Here is a 16,866-nt window from a genome sequence, read left to right as displayed (position 1 = left end):
CAGTTCGGCGCAGCCCCTGCACCCCCAAGCTTCCTGCCAGCCCCTCCCAGGCGGGGGAGGAAGTGAGACCGCCACACGCCCGGCGGGGATGAACCTTTATTAACGACCGAGTCTCTCAACAGCAGCAGCCATTCCCGGAGCAGCAGCTGGCGGGGCGCCGGCCTCAGTTGGTGGAGGGTCTGTGTGGGGAAGAGCGGGGTGAGAATGGGAATGAAGCCAGGGGTCAGCTCTAACCTCCCCCTCCCCACGCTCCAACCCCCCCCCCCGCCCCCCCCCAGATGGGGCAGCAGCCAGAGAGGATCCCGAGGGGGGCAGCGACAAGGGGACCCCCCGCATCCCCCAGGCCTGGCACTCACTTGGCCCACTCCACATTGAGGATGAGGTGGTCGTAGCCAAAGCCGGAGACGCCAGCGATGGCACGAGCAGCATCCTCGCGCCGGTGGAAGCTGATGAAGGCAAAGCCCTGGGGGAGGAAGCAGGTGGAGAGATCAGGGTGGGGGCTCACTCCAGTCCCTGGGACCCCCAGAAAAAAGGGACTGTGGGACAGTGCCTGGCATGGCCTGGTTCTCCCCCCTCGCCCTCACCTTGGACTGCCCCGTGGTCTTGTCCTTGGCCAGGTAGATCCTGGAGATGGAGCCGAAGGGGCGGAACAGCTCCTGCAGGTCGGTCTCCCGTGTGTCCTCCGACAGGTTGGTGACCCGGATGGTGGCGTTGTCATCGGCTGGGGAGAGGGGGGCAGGTCAGGGCAGCCAGCAGGGTGGGGCTGCCAGAGCCCTGGGGACCACAGCTCTGGGCAAGCGGGGAACTGTCCGGCACGAGTCACACGCACCCTGCAGGAGGTGCCGTCGGCCCCATTGCACGTGGGGAAACCGAGGCACAGGGCTGGGGAAGGACGCGGCAGAGCTGGGAGTGGGATCCTTGAGTCCAGGCTGCCCTCCAAGCTAGCAGTGAGAAGTGGAAAGGCCGCTGGTCTGCAGCCCAGGACATGGCTCAGCCCTGCCCCATGGTGGGCGCCAGGCCCCAGCACTTACCCCTGCGGTTAGGCTGCATGGATTCCCCGCGGCGGCTGGCTCCATCCCGTAGGCTGGGCGGGACGTACTTCCCAGTCTTGCTCTGCTGGGCCTGGACCGGCTCCGGTTCTGGGAAAGCCGGAAACATGGGGCTTTGAGCAGTGCCCAGACCCCACCCATCCCCCACCTCCGGAGACCTGCCTGCCCCTCGGACCCCACTGGGGAGCCCCCACTGCACCCCCTCCCCGGGGACCTGCCCGCCCCTCGGACCCCACTGGGGAGCCCTAGTACACCCCCTCCCCAGGGACCTGCCCGCCCCTCGGACCCCACTAGGGAGCCCTGATGCACCCCCTCCCCGGGGACCTGCCCGCCCCTCAGCCACCACTGGGGAGCCCCCACTGCACCCCCTCCCCAGGGACCTGCCCACCCCTCAGCCACCACTGGGGAGCCCCCACTGCACCCCCTCCCCGGGGACCTGCCTGCCCCTCAGCCACCACTGGGTGGCCCTGCTGCACACACCCCGTGACCCTAAGAGCTAACAGCGACCAGATGTCCCGTTTTTATAGGGACAGTCCCGTTTTTTGGGACTTACATAGGCACCTATTACCCCCCACCCCCTGTCCCGTTTTTTCAAAGTTGCTATCTGGTCACCCTACTAAGAGCCCTTGAAGCCAGTTGGCAGAGGAGCACCCAAACGGAATTTGTAACCTCTACAATCACCAGCGACCCGCTGGCTGGTCGGGCTGCATAGGATGAGTTGTGTGCACTGAAAAAACGTTCTTAAAATCTCCTGTGGAGGCAGCAGATCAGCCCGCCTGCCCAAGGCCAAGGGACGGGCACTGCCCTGTCTGCAGGGACCAGGCTGACAAGGGACGGGCACTGCCCTGTCTGCAGGGACCAGGCTGACAAGCGGAGGAGAAAGCCCCATAGCTTGCTGACAAGCAAAGGACAACAGAAGGACCTGTGCCTCGAAGGCAACCGAAGTGACCAAGCCAGCGGAGAGGGCAAAGGAACCCAAGGCTTGGGGCTTGCCCCCAAAGAACAAGCAGCTGGCAGATGGGCTTTGCCTGGGTTCAATTTTCAGAGGTTTTCGGGATGACGGAAGGGGACAAGGGGGGCCCCTCAGTATCCATCCAAGGGGACAAAGGGGTCAGCACCCTCTGGCTCTGCAATCCGTAGATCCTTGGCTGCAGTGAATGTTTCCGGGCAGGCAAGGTTTGGAGTGGCAGAATAGGGCGTCTGCTGGAGAGGCAGGCGGGCTGGGGCAGCAGGGAGCCGTTACAGAGGCTACACTCCAGCTGCGGGGTAACACAGGGCGCCTGGGCCTGGGCTCCCCAAGGAGAGCGGCATGCCGCTGTCGCAGGATTTACACAGCTGGGGCTGGGGCTCACACTTCAAGCCCTGGCTTTTAAGTGACTCAGAGCAGAGCTGGCCTCAGCTTGGGGGTTTCTGGTTATTTTGGGTGAGGCAGTAAAACGAAAGGAAGTATAAAAACGAGCAGCGGTGAAACTGCCACGAAGTTGGAGCTGGCCAGACGGGGGCTGCACAGAGGAGGGGGCTGCAGGAGCTGAAAGGAGAGCAGAGCGGGGGGGGGGGGGCAGGAAACAGCTGCCCACCAGCGAAATATGGACTGCAAGCAGCAGCAGCCCCAGAGAAGGAAAGGCAGCCAAGCTGAATGAGGGGGCATAGCTCCCAGGTATTCCCTATCCCCACGGCACACCCCAGTGGACCAAACTGGAACCGGGCGGGGGGGTTAGAAGAATCCATCACCCCTTCTGATACTGAGAATCCAGCACAAGGGAGTCCCCACGCTGGGTAACCCATTGGGCGTACTTTGCGAGACGGGCGCAGACAGGCTTTGAAATACACGCATGAGCCGAGATCTCCAACAGACTCGGAACCCCCCAAAGCCCCAGCTGAGTCAGAGCGTGTGTAGGGCGGGCGATTTAACCAAGAGACAGGCAAAGGGGCAGAGTCCATTGGGGAGACCCTGCTGCTCCCCCTGCCCATCCCCTTGATTAATCTGGAGTGCCCCCACTGTACTCCCGGGCTCCCACCTGCCCTGTTCAACCCCCGTGCAGGGACTCTGCCCTCCCCGGGGCCATGGGTCCACCCGCACCTCCTGGAAGCTTCTCCTTCTCGCCCGTGGACAGGCCCAGCTGCTCAGCCAGCTCCTTCTGCATGGGGCCCAGCGTGTCCTTGTAGGGGCAGCGCGTCGTCCAGTGGTCACCCTTGCAGATCCGGCACGACACGATCTTCTGCCCCTTCAGCTTGTTCATGGGGTCCTCCTCCTCCTGGCAGTTCAGGTCCTGCAGCAGACGGGGCACAGCAGTCAGCCCAAGGAAGCCCTCCCCACCTGGGAGCCCCAACCCTCCAATGGGGCTCCCACATCTGCCCGCCAATTCCCCACCCCACTACCCCAAAGCCGGCGAGCCAAGGCTCCCCTCCCCGTCTCAAAGCAGTCCAGGGAAGACAGACCTGTCGGATGCTGTCAGAGCCCTGTGCCCCTCACCCCCGCTGGGTCCCCTCGAGATCCCATTAGCCACCCAGAGACCTACTTCACCCCCCAGACCAGCCCAGCCCCCACCCCCGCACTCACCTCCTTGCTGGTGATGAAGGTCATGAAGACATCATCGCTCACTGTGGTTGTGGCCACATTGGGGCCCGGAGCATCAAACTCAGAGTTGCCGAATTTCTTCCAGTTCTGGGCGAGAGCCAATGGTCACAGTGGGTGTTGAGGAGCTGAGGGGCTGATGGGGCCACGCTCCCCCCCCCCACACACACACACACTTCCCTGGGCCTTGCCCCCTCTCGCAGGACCCGACACCAAGTGCCCCACAGGCATGGGAGCCCCTAGTAGCCCCAGGAAAGCCCCACTGTTTCTGACCCCCTGCCCCAGCTCAGCAGCCCCCACTGCCCAGCAGAGGGTTAAGCCAGGGTAAGGGCAAAGGGCTTCCAGGAGCACAGTGGGGCTGGAAGGAGGGACACAGAACTGGAGGGACAAGGGAGACCTGGCAGCAAGATGAGGGATGAGGCAGAGCCCTGGGGTGAGCTGGCAGGGCTGGGAAAGATTTCCCAGCTCCCTGCATAGACATCTGCTAAGCTACCCCCAAGGCGAACGGCTTATGTGGATTAACGCCTCGTGGCCCTGCTATCCCAGTGCAGAGCCCACTCACCTTCCGCCGCGCCACAGCCTTGGAGGCCTTCCTGGTCTCAATTCGGAAGGTGCGGATGATCTGCAGAGGAACGACAGTACCAGTCGCTGAGTGCCATGGGGGCAGGCGGGGTCATGGCGTGCCAAGGGGAGTGGTGCTGAAGCTGGGCCCACAACCAGATGCTCCAGTTGGAGACATGCTTGGCTGCTTCGCTCCGGCTCCAGCCGCGCCTGCATTCCAATGGGGCGGAACACCACACGTGGGTGCTCTGCAAGTGGGGTATTCCTGGGGGCCAGGCCTTGCAATTAGGAGAAAGCGGAGGGGAAGGGAAAAGCAGACAAAGCCACCCACTCAGGGGAGCTCCACTGCTCAGGGTATACGGCCCTGCCCCGGGGAAGGGGCTGTGGGGAGCGATCCTGCCCCCCAGGACGGGAACAGGCTGGCTTGGACCCAGTGGATTTTGCAGTGGGAGCTGGGGAGGATTCCAGCCTGAAGCCCGGTGCACTGTGGGGCCCGCTCCCCAGCCCCACCACTTACCTTCACCTTGCGCCCATCCTCCTCCTCCCGGTACTCTGTGATGGTTTTGATGTTCCCATTGATGAGCTCTTTTGGGGATGGGAGGGGACCTGCAGAGGGAAGTGGGGAGGCTGGTGAGACAGCTGCGTGACTGGGTGTTCCCAGCATAGGGCCCCACGTCCCGACTCTTACCTGCTTTCAGCAGCTCAACGTCTGCACTCAGGTCCCCGCTCAGGGCGGTGTCCTTCAGCCCCCCGCTCAAGGCGGTGTCCTTCAGCCCCCCGCTCAAGGCGGTGTCCTTCAGCCCCCCGCTCAAGGGGAGGTCCTTCAGCAGCTCGCTGGTGATGCATTTGTCTGAGAAGGGGAAGCGGCTGTTATGCCACTGCGCGGTCTCAGAGCTGAGCTAACAATAGGGGTGGAGGGCTGGGAATGAAGTCCCCCCCCACCCTGGGGGCTGGGGATCGGAGAGGCTGCACTGCCATCCTGGTACAGGGCACACTCAAGTCCTGCAACAGAGCCCCTGGGGGACTGCACGGGCGTGAATCTCACATCCCAACAGGGTGTGGGGGGCCAATGGGGAATCATCAGGTCCCCATGAGGGGGGCCCAAGGAGCAGAGCTGCCCTGGGGGGCGGGGGAAAGCCCCCTGAGCAGGCGCTGACCTTGCACTCATCCCCACAGCATCTCAGCGTAACCAGCAACGTGTCTAACCCCCGCCCCCCCCAGGTTAAACCAATGTTCCTCTTTGATTTTTTTACATCCACGTGCGAAATGAATTGTCTTACGTGCACCAATATGGAGGTGATGTGTGGCAGGGGTGGGGCCCAGGGGTTCAGAGTGTGGGGGGACCTCAGGGCTGGGGTAGAGGGTTGGGTGGGGTGATGGCTCTGGCTAGGGGAGAAGGGTCAGGTGGGGGCACGGAGGAGGGGTTTGGGGTGTGGCGGGGGGCTCAGGGCCAGAGGATTTGGGTGGGGGTGGGCTCTCGGCGGGGGAGGGATAAGGGTTTTGGGGTGCAGGCTGCCCCGGGGCTTTGGCAGGGAGATTGGACCCTCCTCCCCAGCTCTCTCCCCGCAGCAGCCTGGGGCCGAGGCGCCTCTCCGGGGCCACGCAACTTAAAGGAAACTTAGGGTTAAACAGGCCAACAAGTGACGTGTTAATGGCGGTGGACGGGGGGACCGGCCTCCCCCAGTGATTTACCGGCTCCACCGCAGCACTAGAGCCGGGGCGGGGGGGCAGAACAATGTGATGGGGGCGTGGGGGGGCACCAAGGCCTGGGCCGGGGTCTCCGTGCTGGGGGCGGGGCTTGTGCTGGGGGCGGGGCTTCGGGGCGTCTCACCGTCGTCTCCCTCCTCCTCCACCTGGTCGGCCCAGCTGGGCTTCGAGCTGCGGAGACAGAGAGTCAGAGGCCGCCAGCCCCCTCCTCACCCCGCCCCCCAAGTCCCCCCCCTGGGGCTCCCCCCGCCCCCCTCCTCACCCCGCCCCCCAAGTCCCCCCCCCGGGGCTCCCCCCGACCCCGTCCTCAACCCGCCCCCGGGGCCCCCCCCGACTCCCTCCTCATCTCACCCCGCCCCCCAAGTCCCCCCCAGCCCCCCGTTCTCCTCCTCACCCCGCCCCCGGGGCCCCCCCCGACCCCCTCCTCACCCCGCCCCCCAAGTCCCCCCCCCGGGGCTCCCCCCGACCCCGTCCTCAACCCGCCCCCGGGGCCCCCCCGACCTCCTCCTCACCCTGCCCCCCAAGTCCCCGCCCCCCTCCTCACCCCGCCCCCCAAGTCCCCCCCCCGGGGCTCCCCCCGACCCCCTCCTCACCCCGCCCCCCAAGTCCCCCCCCCGGGACCCCCGCCGACCCCGTCCTCAACCCGCCCCCGGGGCCCCCCCAGATCCGCCCCCCTATCCAGCCCCCGGGCCCCCCGATCCCGCCCCCCGGGCCCCCCCCCTCCTCAACCCGCCCCCGGGGCCCCCCCAGATCCGCCCCCCTATCCAGCCCCCAGGGCCCCCCGATCCCGCCCCCGGGCCCCCCCCGACCCCCTCCTCAACCCGCCCCCGGGGCCCCCCCAGATCCGCCCCCCGATCCCGCCCCCGGCCCCCCTCACTCGTAGTCCCCCGTCGGCATCGCGGCGCCTCGCGCAGCAGGACCCGACTTGGTTCGCTCGCGCAGACCGGAAGCGGAAGGGCGGGCGGGGCAGCGAGTCCCGGGCTAGAGCGTCGCCGGAAGCCGGGCCCAGCGAGCCGCCCTGGCGACCGGAAGGGGAATCGCCGCGGTGCATGCTGGGAGCGGGGTGGCCGCGACGCACGGCGTGAGCCGCGGCGCCTGCTGGGACATGGAGTCCCGCGGGCCGCTAGCCCGGCACCGGGGCGCACTGCATGCTGGGAGCCGCATCTGGCCCTCGGGGGGGAAAGGGAGCCGCACTGCATGCTGGGAGCCGCACCTGGCCGGGGGGGAGGGGAGAGGGAGCCGCACTGCATGCTGGGAGCCGCACCTGGCCCCGGGGGGGAGGGGAGAGGGAGCCGCACTGCATGCTGGGAGCCCCACCTGGCCCGGGGGGGAGGGGAGAGGGAGCCGCACTGCATGCTGGGAGCCCCACCTGGCCCGGGGGGGAGGGGAGAGGGAGCCGCACTGCATGCTGGGAGCCGCACCTGGCCGGGGGGGGCAGAGAAGAGGGAGCCGCACTGCATGCTGGGAGCCCCACCTGGCCGGGGGGGGGGGGGCAGAGAAGAGGGAGCCGCACTGCATGCTGGGAGCCGCACCTGGCCCGGGGGGGGGGGAGGGGGGGAGGGGAGAGGGAGCCGCACTGCATGCTGGGAGCCCCACCTGGCCCGGGGTGGGGGGCAGAGAAGAGGGAGCCGCACTGCATGCTAGGAGCCGATCTAGCCCGGGGGGGGCGGCAGGGGGAAGGGACCCGCTGCTCTCAGCCCCTCACCCCGCAGCCCCCCAGCCGAAATGGGCAGACGCCCCGGGAAGGGCTCCTGGCTGGATCCCGCTTGGGGTGCCAGCTTCGGCTGGACGCATTCCTGGAGGTTTCATCCCCACGGCCGCTAGTTCGTGGAGAGTCCAGGACCGTCCCGGGGGGTCGGCTCCCCTGGATCCAGCCTCGACCACGCAGCGCACAGCCAGGGCAGTAGGGACGCGGGCTGGGGGTGCTAGAGCCGAGCCCTGGCGCGCGGCCCAGGCTGCTCTGCTCCAGCAAACAGGCCCCGCAGCCCCAGGAGTTCTCCCAGCATGGGCAGAAACGGGGCACGAGAACCGCTGGGAACCCAGGGGCAGGGAAAATGCATCTGAAAGAAAGTGAGCAGCTGAAAAACAACTTCGCTGAGACCCCTCGGGAGCTGCCAGCTGCAGCCTGGTGCTGCACCTGCAACCCCTCCCCAGGGGTACTAGTCTAGTGCAGGGACAGCTCTGCCCCAGGCTGAGAATAGAATCATAGAATATCGGGGTTGGAAGGGACCTCAGGAAGTCATCTAGTCCAACCCCCTGCTCAAAGCAGGGCCAGTCCCCAACTAAATCATCCCAGCCAGGGCTTTGTCAAGCCTGACCTTAAAAACTTCTAAGGCAGGAGATTCCACCACCTCCCTAGGTAACGCATTCCAGTGTTTCACCACCCTCCTAGTGAAAAAGTTTTTCCTGATCTCCAACCTAAACCTCCCCCACTGCAACTTGAGACCATTACTCCTCGTTCTGTCATCTGCCACCACTGAGAATAGTCTAGAACCATCCTCTCTGGAACCACCTCTCAGGTAGTTGAAAGCAGCTGTCAAATCCCCCCTCATTCTTCTCTTCTGTAGACTAAACAATCCCAGTTCCCTCAGCCTCTCCTCATAAGTCATGTGTTCCAGTCCCCTCATCATTTTTGATGCCCTTCGCTGGACTCTCTCCAATTTATCCACGTCCTTCTTGTAGTGTGGGGCCCAAAACTGGACACAGTACTCCAGATGAGGCCTCACCAGTGTCGAATAGAGGGGAACGATCACGTCCCTCGATCTGCTGGCAATGCCCCTACTTATACATCCCAAAATGCCATTGGCCTTCTTAGCAACAAGGGCACACTGTTGACTCATATCCAGCTTCTCGTCCACTGTCACCCCTAGGTCCTTTTCTGCAGAACTGCTGCCTAGCCATTCGGTCCCTAGTCTGTAGCGGTGCATTGGGTTCTTCCATCCTAAGTGCAGGACCCTGCACTTGTCCTTATTGAACCTCATCAGATTTCTTTTGGTCCAATCCTCCAATTTGTCTAGGGCCCTCTGTATCCTATCCCTACCCTCCAGCGTATCTACCTCTCCTCCCAGTTTAGTATCATCCGCAAATTTGCTGAGGGTGCAATCCACACCATCCTCCAGATCATTTATGAAGATATTGAACAAAACCGGCCCCAGGACCGACCCTTGGGGCACTCCACTTGACACAGGCTGCCAACTAGACATGGAGCCATTGATCCCTACCCATTGAGCCCGACAATCTAGCCAGCTTTCTACCCACCTTATAGTGCATTCATCCAGCCCATACTTCCTTAACTTGCTGACAAGAATACTGTGGGACTTAGGGGAGCTTTCGATCGCTGAGGCAGTTGATAACCTGTCCTACCGCACACAACCTTACACAGGCAGCGGAATGTAACTATTTTCCTCTTTCCTTTGAAGGGTAGATGGCAGCAGAACATGCGTAAGTCGTGGTGCTGCCGTGCGGAGCGTCTGCTGCTTTCTGGGACTCACTGAAGCGGCGTGGAAAAGGGCAGAACCTTTCCTTCTGCACCAACGGGGACTTTGAAAGGGAACTGAAGAGTGAGGCACCCACTTCCCACTGATTTTCACTGGGATGAGTCCTTCACACCCAGCAGAGCCCCTCTGAGGATCCCAGCCTGCATGGCCTATACTGCCCACACCACACCCACAAGCTACCTAACACGCAGCAGAGTCTGCCCTTCGCTCCTGACCCCTTTTGGATCAAGACTTGCATAGAAGGCACCATGCGAGTTCTGGATTAATCGCTTGCAAGGCCCAAACGGACCACTGTGATCATCTAAGGAGCCTGAACCACCCTGCGCAGGGCATTTCCTCCAGCAGGGCTTTTAGAAAACAAGGCGGTCCTGATTTTAAAAAAGCGGTCGGTGATGGAGAGTCCACCCCAACCCTTGGGAAGTTGGTCTAGGGTTAATTACTCACTGTGAAAAATGTACATCGTATTTCCAGTCTGGACGTCAAACTCTGAAGCTCTCTGGGACAGCTGAGTGCTGATCTGCAATGTCCCTTGGAAATAAACGGACACTCCATTTCCCCCTGTAGCTAACCAGGCTCTGTAACCCTAGCATCCCACTGGGCAGGTTTATTGAAGAGACTAAGACAGACAAGAGCGTTGTTTGAACAAACACTCGAGGGATGTTTCTAAATGAGGAAGATCCAGGGAGCCCTGCTCCCATGTTCTGAAGCAGTTTAGTGTCCCGTTTCCTTTCGGCAGCTATTAAGAAATGCACCACAATCCTACAGATCGTGTAATGTAGCTAGGATACAAGGATTCAACCATCCCAGGACATGGGGGGGTCAGGGCCAGATGCTCAGCGGGGGTAAAGTGGATCGGGTGTAAAGGGAAGTTTTTCTGACTGTGCCGCTCTGACAGCCGCCTTCGTGGCCAACACAGCGGAGGAGCTGGAGAGCAAGAAGCAGGAGCTTCTTCAGTGGGAAGTGGGTGCCTCACTCTTCAGTTCCCTTTCAAACTCCCCATCGGTGCAGAAGGAAAGGTTCTGCCCTTTTCCACGCCGCTTTAGCGAGTCCCAGAAAGCACAGCACAAGAGCGTGCACAGGAGTCCGGCCGGAACGGACGCAGGCCAGCACAGGCGTGGGGACGTGCGCCACACACTCACCGGTGTGTCTCAGCACATTGTGCACGGGAGACGTGGTCTAAGGATGCACAACGCCACGGCAACAGCCAGCTTCAGTTAGCCAAACCCCGTCATTCCTCCCTTTGTGGACACAGCAGAGCCTCCGGGTGGCAAACAACAGGTGAGTGCTACGTGTGTGTGACCAACCCCCAGGAGGAGCTAGTCAGACATCAGCCCTGAGAGTCTGCCAGACCCGTAGCAAACGGTGCTGGACTTTACTCCTGTTAAATCACATATCCCCTTGACCCTGGGGCTCTTCTCTGTGTCCGTGTGGGAGGCCTGCGAGCGCCCAGCCAGGGGCCGACTATCTCCCACTCGCACCTGCGTAGACAGCCCCACGAGCAAGCGGTCCCGCTGGAGTCCAATGGAAAGCTTTAGAGACACGAACTGGAGATTTACAGCGCCTGGTCTCCTTACAGGCACATCTCGCTGCTCAGAGGCTTCCCTCCCCAGCATTCTATGGGATGTCCTACATGGTCAGGCCCCTTCTCCCAGGAGCAGCCCCCACGCGCCACACAGACGCCGTGGTGACCTCATCCCCAGGAACGCCGCCCGTCGGGAACCTCAGCGCTGCGTGGGGCAGAGGCGGGGCATTACTCACGGACGGTCGCACGCAGGCGTGTCTGGAGGAGAGGTGGCGGCGTGGAAGTCGTGAAGGAGGGGCTCCTCAGCCACGCACACTCCAGCCAAGCAGCGGCTTCTAGTCACTACCTAGGCTCTCCTGGTTCTTAACACGCACAGAGCCAAGGCTGCCCCTCGCTGCACAGCCTCCGATGCCAGGAAGGGGAAGCAGGAGAGACACCCAGGGTATAATTTATAGGAGAGATTTATTTGAAGAAATATTACAACATATAAAAACTACATAAAGTATTAATTTCCACTTGTATAAAGTGGTTGATTATTTTCAATACAATGCATAATAAAAACATCATCCTTAAAATCCAGAATGCACGGTGGGGGCACTGCACAGCCGATCACTAAAATGATTATTAGTTGATAATTTGACCATCACATACAGCTTCCAAGGTCAGCCAAGGAGATGAAGACTGGTCATGAGTGCAGCTGAACGGAGACAGACCTCATCATGTCATCAAACAAAACAAACAAAAATCAGTGCATGTTTGGGAGTCCAGGGGCCAGAACAAGGAGGTGGGAGATTTACACGCTAGTCCATAATTTCCATCTTTTCTGGTTTGCTGTTATCTGTGAAGGAACAAGAGACACCATTGGCCTAGCAGCCCCTCCTGTTACATTCAGCCAGTCACGCTAAGGGATGTTCATCCCCTGCCTTCCAAAAGTTGCCACCAATCTGACCTCCCCACCTAGAGCTGCTCTGATGGACACGAGGGGCAAACACGCCAGCACCAGCTGGAGAGAAAGACTTGATCCCGGGAACGAAATGGTCCCAAAAAGGGCCAGTTATTAAAAGGCAATTCCAGCTTGGTACGGCGTCAAAGCCCAGCGTGCCTTGAACACAAAGGGGGCAGTAGTTACTGAGAGCAGTCAGCTGTAAGTTACAGAACTGAAGCTACCCTCGATAACCGAGATGCGCCAGGCAAAGTGGCTCATGCCCTGGCTGGTTTGGGCCCGCAGGAGGGCAGCTGCACTGGAGCGTACAGTAGTGAGCACACGCCAGCTAGGAGTCCACGTGCCCCGAGATACCTGTGGCCTCCTCTTTCACTTTCGCCAACACACACGACTTGATCTCCAGCCCGATGGATTTCGCCAGAGGCGGAGGCACGGCGTTACCGACCTGAGAAGAGAGGCAGGGGAGCCATGAGCTCTGTGCAGATCCAGGCCACGTTACATCGGGAAAGAGCAGCACGGCTTTCACGGCCTCCGCTGCAATCACCCGCCCAATGACCCCATTCCGAGCCAGCCTCTCTCCTTCCTTATCTGGGCACCCTGCTTGCAAACAGGAACCCAGAGTAGCCGCCGATTCCCTGGCGAAAGGTCCTTACCTCAGCCTTGCGTTAAAGGCCGGGGCTCTGACCCTCCATCAGACTGCACTTTGTGCCGTAATTCACACTGGCCCCATGGGAGCACGTCTACAAGCCGATGTGAACAGAGGAGTGGGGATGGAGGACTGGCCCTGCTGCACCATACCCACCAGGTGCAGGGGAAACCGGGCTCGCCCACCCTTTGCTCCGCCGTCACCCACCTGTCTGTGTTTGTCCAGGACGTTGCCGAAGAGCCTGTAGGTGTCCGGGAAGCCCTGGGATCGCGCGCACTCCCGCACGCTCACCACCCGGTGCTGCTCCGGATGAAGCACTCGGCCCTGGGAAAGGGAACCGGGACACTGAGGCAGCTGTGAGTTCCCAGCCCGCTAAGGCCAAAGGGCGGTCGGACGGCAGCGAGAAGGGGTGCTGCGGTAGATTCTGCACACGCCCCCAAGAGCCGTTGAGTTTACACTCAGCGCAAGAGTGGATCTGGCCCACAGCGACCAGCTGTGCAGACATCTCCCTGCCCCCTCTCTGCACCCGAACAACGCAGCCCCCACATTCATGCCCCTCCCAAAACGCAGCGGCAGCCACGGCTGAGCCCCAGCCCACCCACAGGGCTTACCAGCTGCTGTCGGGGACACGCTCACGCACCTGTTTGCCCATGGGCTCTGGGTTGGTGACGGTGGTGCTGAAGAAGCCATCCCACTCTAGCCTGCCGTACAGCCCGGCCCAGTGGTTGTGCCGGTTGCCGGTGTGGGGCAGGCACCAGGGGATGAGGGTGTTGAACTGTCGGTCTGCAGGGTCGCATGGTTTACCTGCGGGAGGGAACAGAGCACAGGGATTTCCTCTGAGCTACGGGCCAAGGAGCAGACTCGAGGGGAGGATGGCTAGGAAGCTGGGCGGATAGCCTGGTTCCCGTACGTCCCACCCCAGTACCCAGTGCAATGGGCCCTACGAATTTAAGCAGCACAGAATTGACACATTTTCCATCCCCAGTGTTTATCCTGTGGAACTCATTGCCACAAGATGGAAACTGAGAACAAGGACAAGACATGGGTCTGAGAAGAGCAGCTGCAGTCTGTGCTCCTTAGAATGAGAAGGGCTCTCAGACTTCGAGGGAGGAACTAATTAGCAGTCCCCCCCTCCCGCCGGCCAGTTCCAGTGCCCTCCCCTCCGCAGCACCCACAGGATGACAGACCCTGCAGCAGCACTGCAGCTCCCTGCCCCCCAGCTCTCTGCGGGCTCCCCCCGTACCTTCCGCGCAGGAGCACACCCCCCGCAGCGCTCCGGTGCTGCTGCGCCCGTTCTTCTTCTCGTGGTGAGTGTACCGCAGCTTCCGGGTGGCGGTGCCGTCCGACAGCCGCACCTCGATGTTGGGCAGGTCGCGCCAGTCTGAGCCCGGGGCCAGGGGAATGTGTCTCATCCGAGCAGCTACCAGTGCGCTCATATCCTGCAAGGTCAAGCCCGGCATCCAGCATTACCCTTCCACCGCAGCTCACCCGATACCGCCCCACAGCCGGGTCTCAGCACGCAGGGCTCTGCTGCTGCTGGGTACTCAGGGGCAGGCAGAGGCAGGTGAGCCTGGGGTAAAAGCTGGGGGCCAGGACACGAGGCCCTGGGTTCCATGCTCTCCTCTGTCACGGCATCTCTCTGGGTCTCAGGTCCCCGTCGGTAAGAAGGGGTAATAACTCCACCCTTGGCTGCGGGCAGGGCTGGGCCCTCGCGCTGTCTGTGACGGCCCGGCCCAACAGGGGCTTGATCCCCGTTGGGGCGTCTGGGTGCCACTGCACCACAGCGAAAGCCCTCACCTTGCAGATGTGATCCCTGAGGATGGGCTGATACTGCGAGCCCCTGATCTGCCTCTGGAACCAGGACTGGGGCTCCCCGTTGTAAGAGATCTCGAGTGCCGAGGCGCCGTTCCTGATCTCCGGCAGGTCGGACATGGTGTCCCGGACCGTGATGGTTCGGAAGGGCCCCGAGTACGTTCTGGGAGGAATAAAGGAAGCTGTCACCTAGCTAGTCACAGCTCGCCCCTCGCGGCACTGCCCCCCGCCCCTTCTCACTGACCAACCCACTTCACACAGGGGAACACCTGGCATGTCTCAGAGCAGCTTGTTCCTCTCCCGGGCGTTTAGAGCCGTCGCTCCAGGGGCCCCGTCCACACCCCAGGCCGGGTGCAGCACTGCCAAGGACGCGCTCACCTGGTTATATTGCTGACAAACTTCTTGTCGTCCACCACGACGCTCAGCTGGCAGGCCCGGGGCGCGAACACGTGCAGGGGCTCAGGGAACATGGGCAGCTTCTCTCCAGGAGCCGCAGCGAGGACGATGGCCCTTCGGCGTGTCTGGGCCACGCCGTACTGACCCGCCTGGACCGAGGGAGAGCGTCCTGAGCAAACCTGAACGTGGGCTTGCGTCCCTTGCACCCCGGACAGGGCCATGGCATCCTGAGCCTGAACGCACCAGCTGCCGGGAGAGCGGCAGGGTGGGAACAGCCGCTGGGAGCAGAGCCTAAGGGCTCAGTGGGGCAGTGTTCCAGCCGTGGAGTCCCTGCTGCAATTCTGGCCCAGAGGGGAATGAGTTTGGCGGGGGGGAGGGGGGTTAGCTCGGCAGAGTCTCTGGCCAGGGCTTGAAGAGGAGGGCAGCCTCCATCAGAGCGGGGCAACCACCCCACCCCCCAGATCCCGGCCGGCGCCTGGCTCCTACCTGCAGCACCCCGAAGGTGCACTGGTAGCCCATTCGCACAAGGCACCGCAGGGTGAGCTTCAGCACCATGGAGCGCTTGAAGGAGACAAAGTTCCTCACGTTCTCCAGGAGGAAAAACCTGGGCCTGTAGTAGTCACAGTAACTGCACGGGGCGGGGGACAAGCGAGATTAGAAACAGGGGCTCCTGCCGGGCTAGCAGACAGACCCCTGGAGCCAGTGCCACAAACTAACCCTCCCCCACTGGAGGGTTTTGCACAATTCTGGTGACTCTCTCATGCCAAAACGCCCAGAGCTTTCCAGCCCCTCTCAGAGGCAGGGCACAGGGCCATGCGAGTCTCCCGAGGTTCGGGGGGGGCGGGGGAAAGACAGAGTCGAGTCCACGGGGAGACGAAGCGACCAGCCTGGGTCTGCTGAATCCCAGTCCAGTGCCCTACCCCTGCTCCTCCCTTCCTACCCCACTGATGGTTACACGGCCGTTGAGAGAGTCCTCAGCAGCCCTTCTACCCTCACTCCCTCCTGGTGGACAGTTCAGTCGTTAGAGCAGAGGGCTAGGGTTCCTGGGCTCTTTGAGCTCGGGGCAAGAACCAGCCCCACACTGTTGTGCCTCAATTTCCCATGAATGTCTAGCCCTTACCCTAAGGTCAGAGCCCGCCAAGCACAGGTCACACGAGGCCCCGGGAAGCCTCCTTGGGAGGAGAGGTGGGGCCCAGAGCCCTGGCAGCACCTGCAGACCCAGTTTGCATTTCCCTAGCGGGGCATGCCCGGCCAGAGCCCACCTGCTCTGATAAACATACGCAGGGGGCTTCTCAGGTGCACCAGCGGCACCCAGGCATCAGGGGACGGGCAGCCGGCGGCAAAGCCTGGCCCCTCACCTGAGAAAGGAGACCACCAGGGAGTTCTTGAACTTGGAGTAGGTGCGGGAGTTGAAGCGGTTCATGCCGCTGAAGCCCTGGCAGGGCGGGCCGCCACACAGCATCTCCACGTCCCCCTTCTGCGGGAGCTTCTGGCCCAGCGAGTTGGTCTTCTCGCCAGACATGACCAGCTTCAGCAGCACGTTGCAGTCCTCGGTGAACACCGTGGTGCCGGGGTTATTGAGGCGGAAGGCCTGGGCGGCTGGCTCCCACATCTCGATGGCCCACAGCGTCTCCGAGATCCCTGGGGACGGAGGGGGAGCAGAAGGCGTTAGACCCGGCAGGCGCCTCTCACCAGTTCCACCCAACTCAGCTCTGTCATTTTCAGGGAGCATGTGTGTGTGGCTGCGAGAGGTGGTGTGGTCTAGTGAGCGGAGCATTGGACAGGGACTCAGGACACCTGAGTTCTATTCCCGCCTCTGCCACTGACCTTGGGCAAGTCCCTTTCCCTCCCTTGTGCCTCAGTTTCCCTCCAGCCCCCGGGTCTATCTAGGCTGCGAGCTCTTTGGCCAGGGACTGATTCATACGAGCATCTGTGCAGCGCCCAGCAGGAGAGCCGTGGGGGTTGTGTCCAGAGGCAGGAAATCAGCCATGGCACTCCAGGAGGGCAGCCTAGACTGGTGGGTTGTGACCCCCAGGTGGTCGTGGTCGGTGAGTGTTACAATCTACTATAAAGCAAAGCAAATTTTGCCCCCCCGTTCCCTCCCCCCGCTTCGAGGTCCCGTATTCTCCGCCACGCTCAGGAAATGCACATACATGCC

At 62.2% G+C, this 16,866-nt stretch overlaps 2 protein-coding genes across 2 annotated transcripts in view; both read right to left on the bottom strand.

The window, feature by feature from the left end:
* Positions 1–82: 82 nt before the first annotated feature.
* EIF3G (eukaryotic translation initiation factor 3 subunit G) lies at positions 83–7,071 on the bottom strand. Its single transcript, XM_037887982.2, is given in 13 exon segments — positions 83–179; positions 357–463; positions 585–721; positions 1,032–1,139; positions 3,130–3,319; positions 3,610–3,714; positions 4,187–4,246; positions 4,703–4,791; positions 4,874–5,035; positions 6,017–6,063; positions 6,770–6,780; positions 6,782–6,933; positions 6,936–7,071. Coding segments are annotated over 13 exon segments (1,305 nt in total). The 5' UTR covers positions 7,057–7,071; the 3' UTR covers positions 83–163.
* Positions 7,072–11,354: 4,283 nt separating this feature from the next.
* The window catches only part of DNMT1 (DNA methyltransferase 1), a 32,948-nt gene continuing 27,436 nt past the window's right edge, over positions 11,355–16,866 (bottom strand). The window contains 9 exon segments of the mRNA XM_043532703.1: positions 11,355–11,749; positions 12,209–12,299; positions 12,708–12,824; positions 13,141–13,304; positions 13,744–13,939; positions 14,298–14,475; positions 14,691–14,857; positions 15,195–15,336; positions 16,067–16,349. Of these exon segments, the coding sequence (XP_043388638.1) occupies positions 11,712–11,749; positions 12,209–12,299; positions 12,708–12,824; positions 13,141–13,304; positions 13,744–13,939; positions 14,298–14,475; positions 14,691–14,857; positions 15,195–15,336; positions 16,067–16,349 (1,376 nt within the window). The 3' untranslated portion in view covers positions 11,355–11,711.

The sequence above is a fragment of the Chelonia mydas genome, chromosome 20, assembly GCF_015237465.2.
Source record: "Chelonia mydas isolate rCheMyd1 chromosome 20, rCheMyd1.pri.v2, whole genome shotgun sequence".
Taxonomy (NCBI): Eukaryota; Metazoa; Chordata; order Testudines; family Cheloniidae; genus Chelonia; species Chelonia mydas.
The sequence above is the reverse complement of the archived record's forward strand: the minus strand, read 5'-3'. Positions and strand labels throughout refer to the sequence as shown.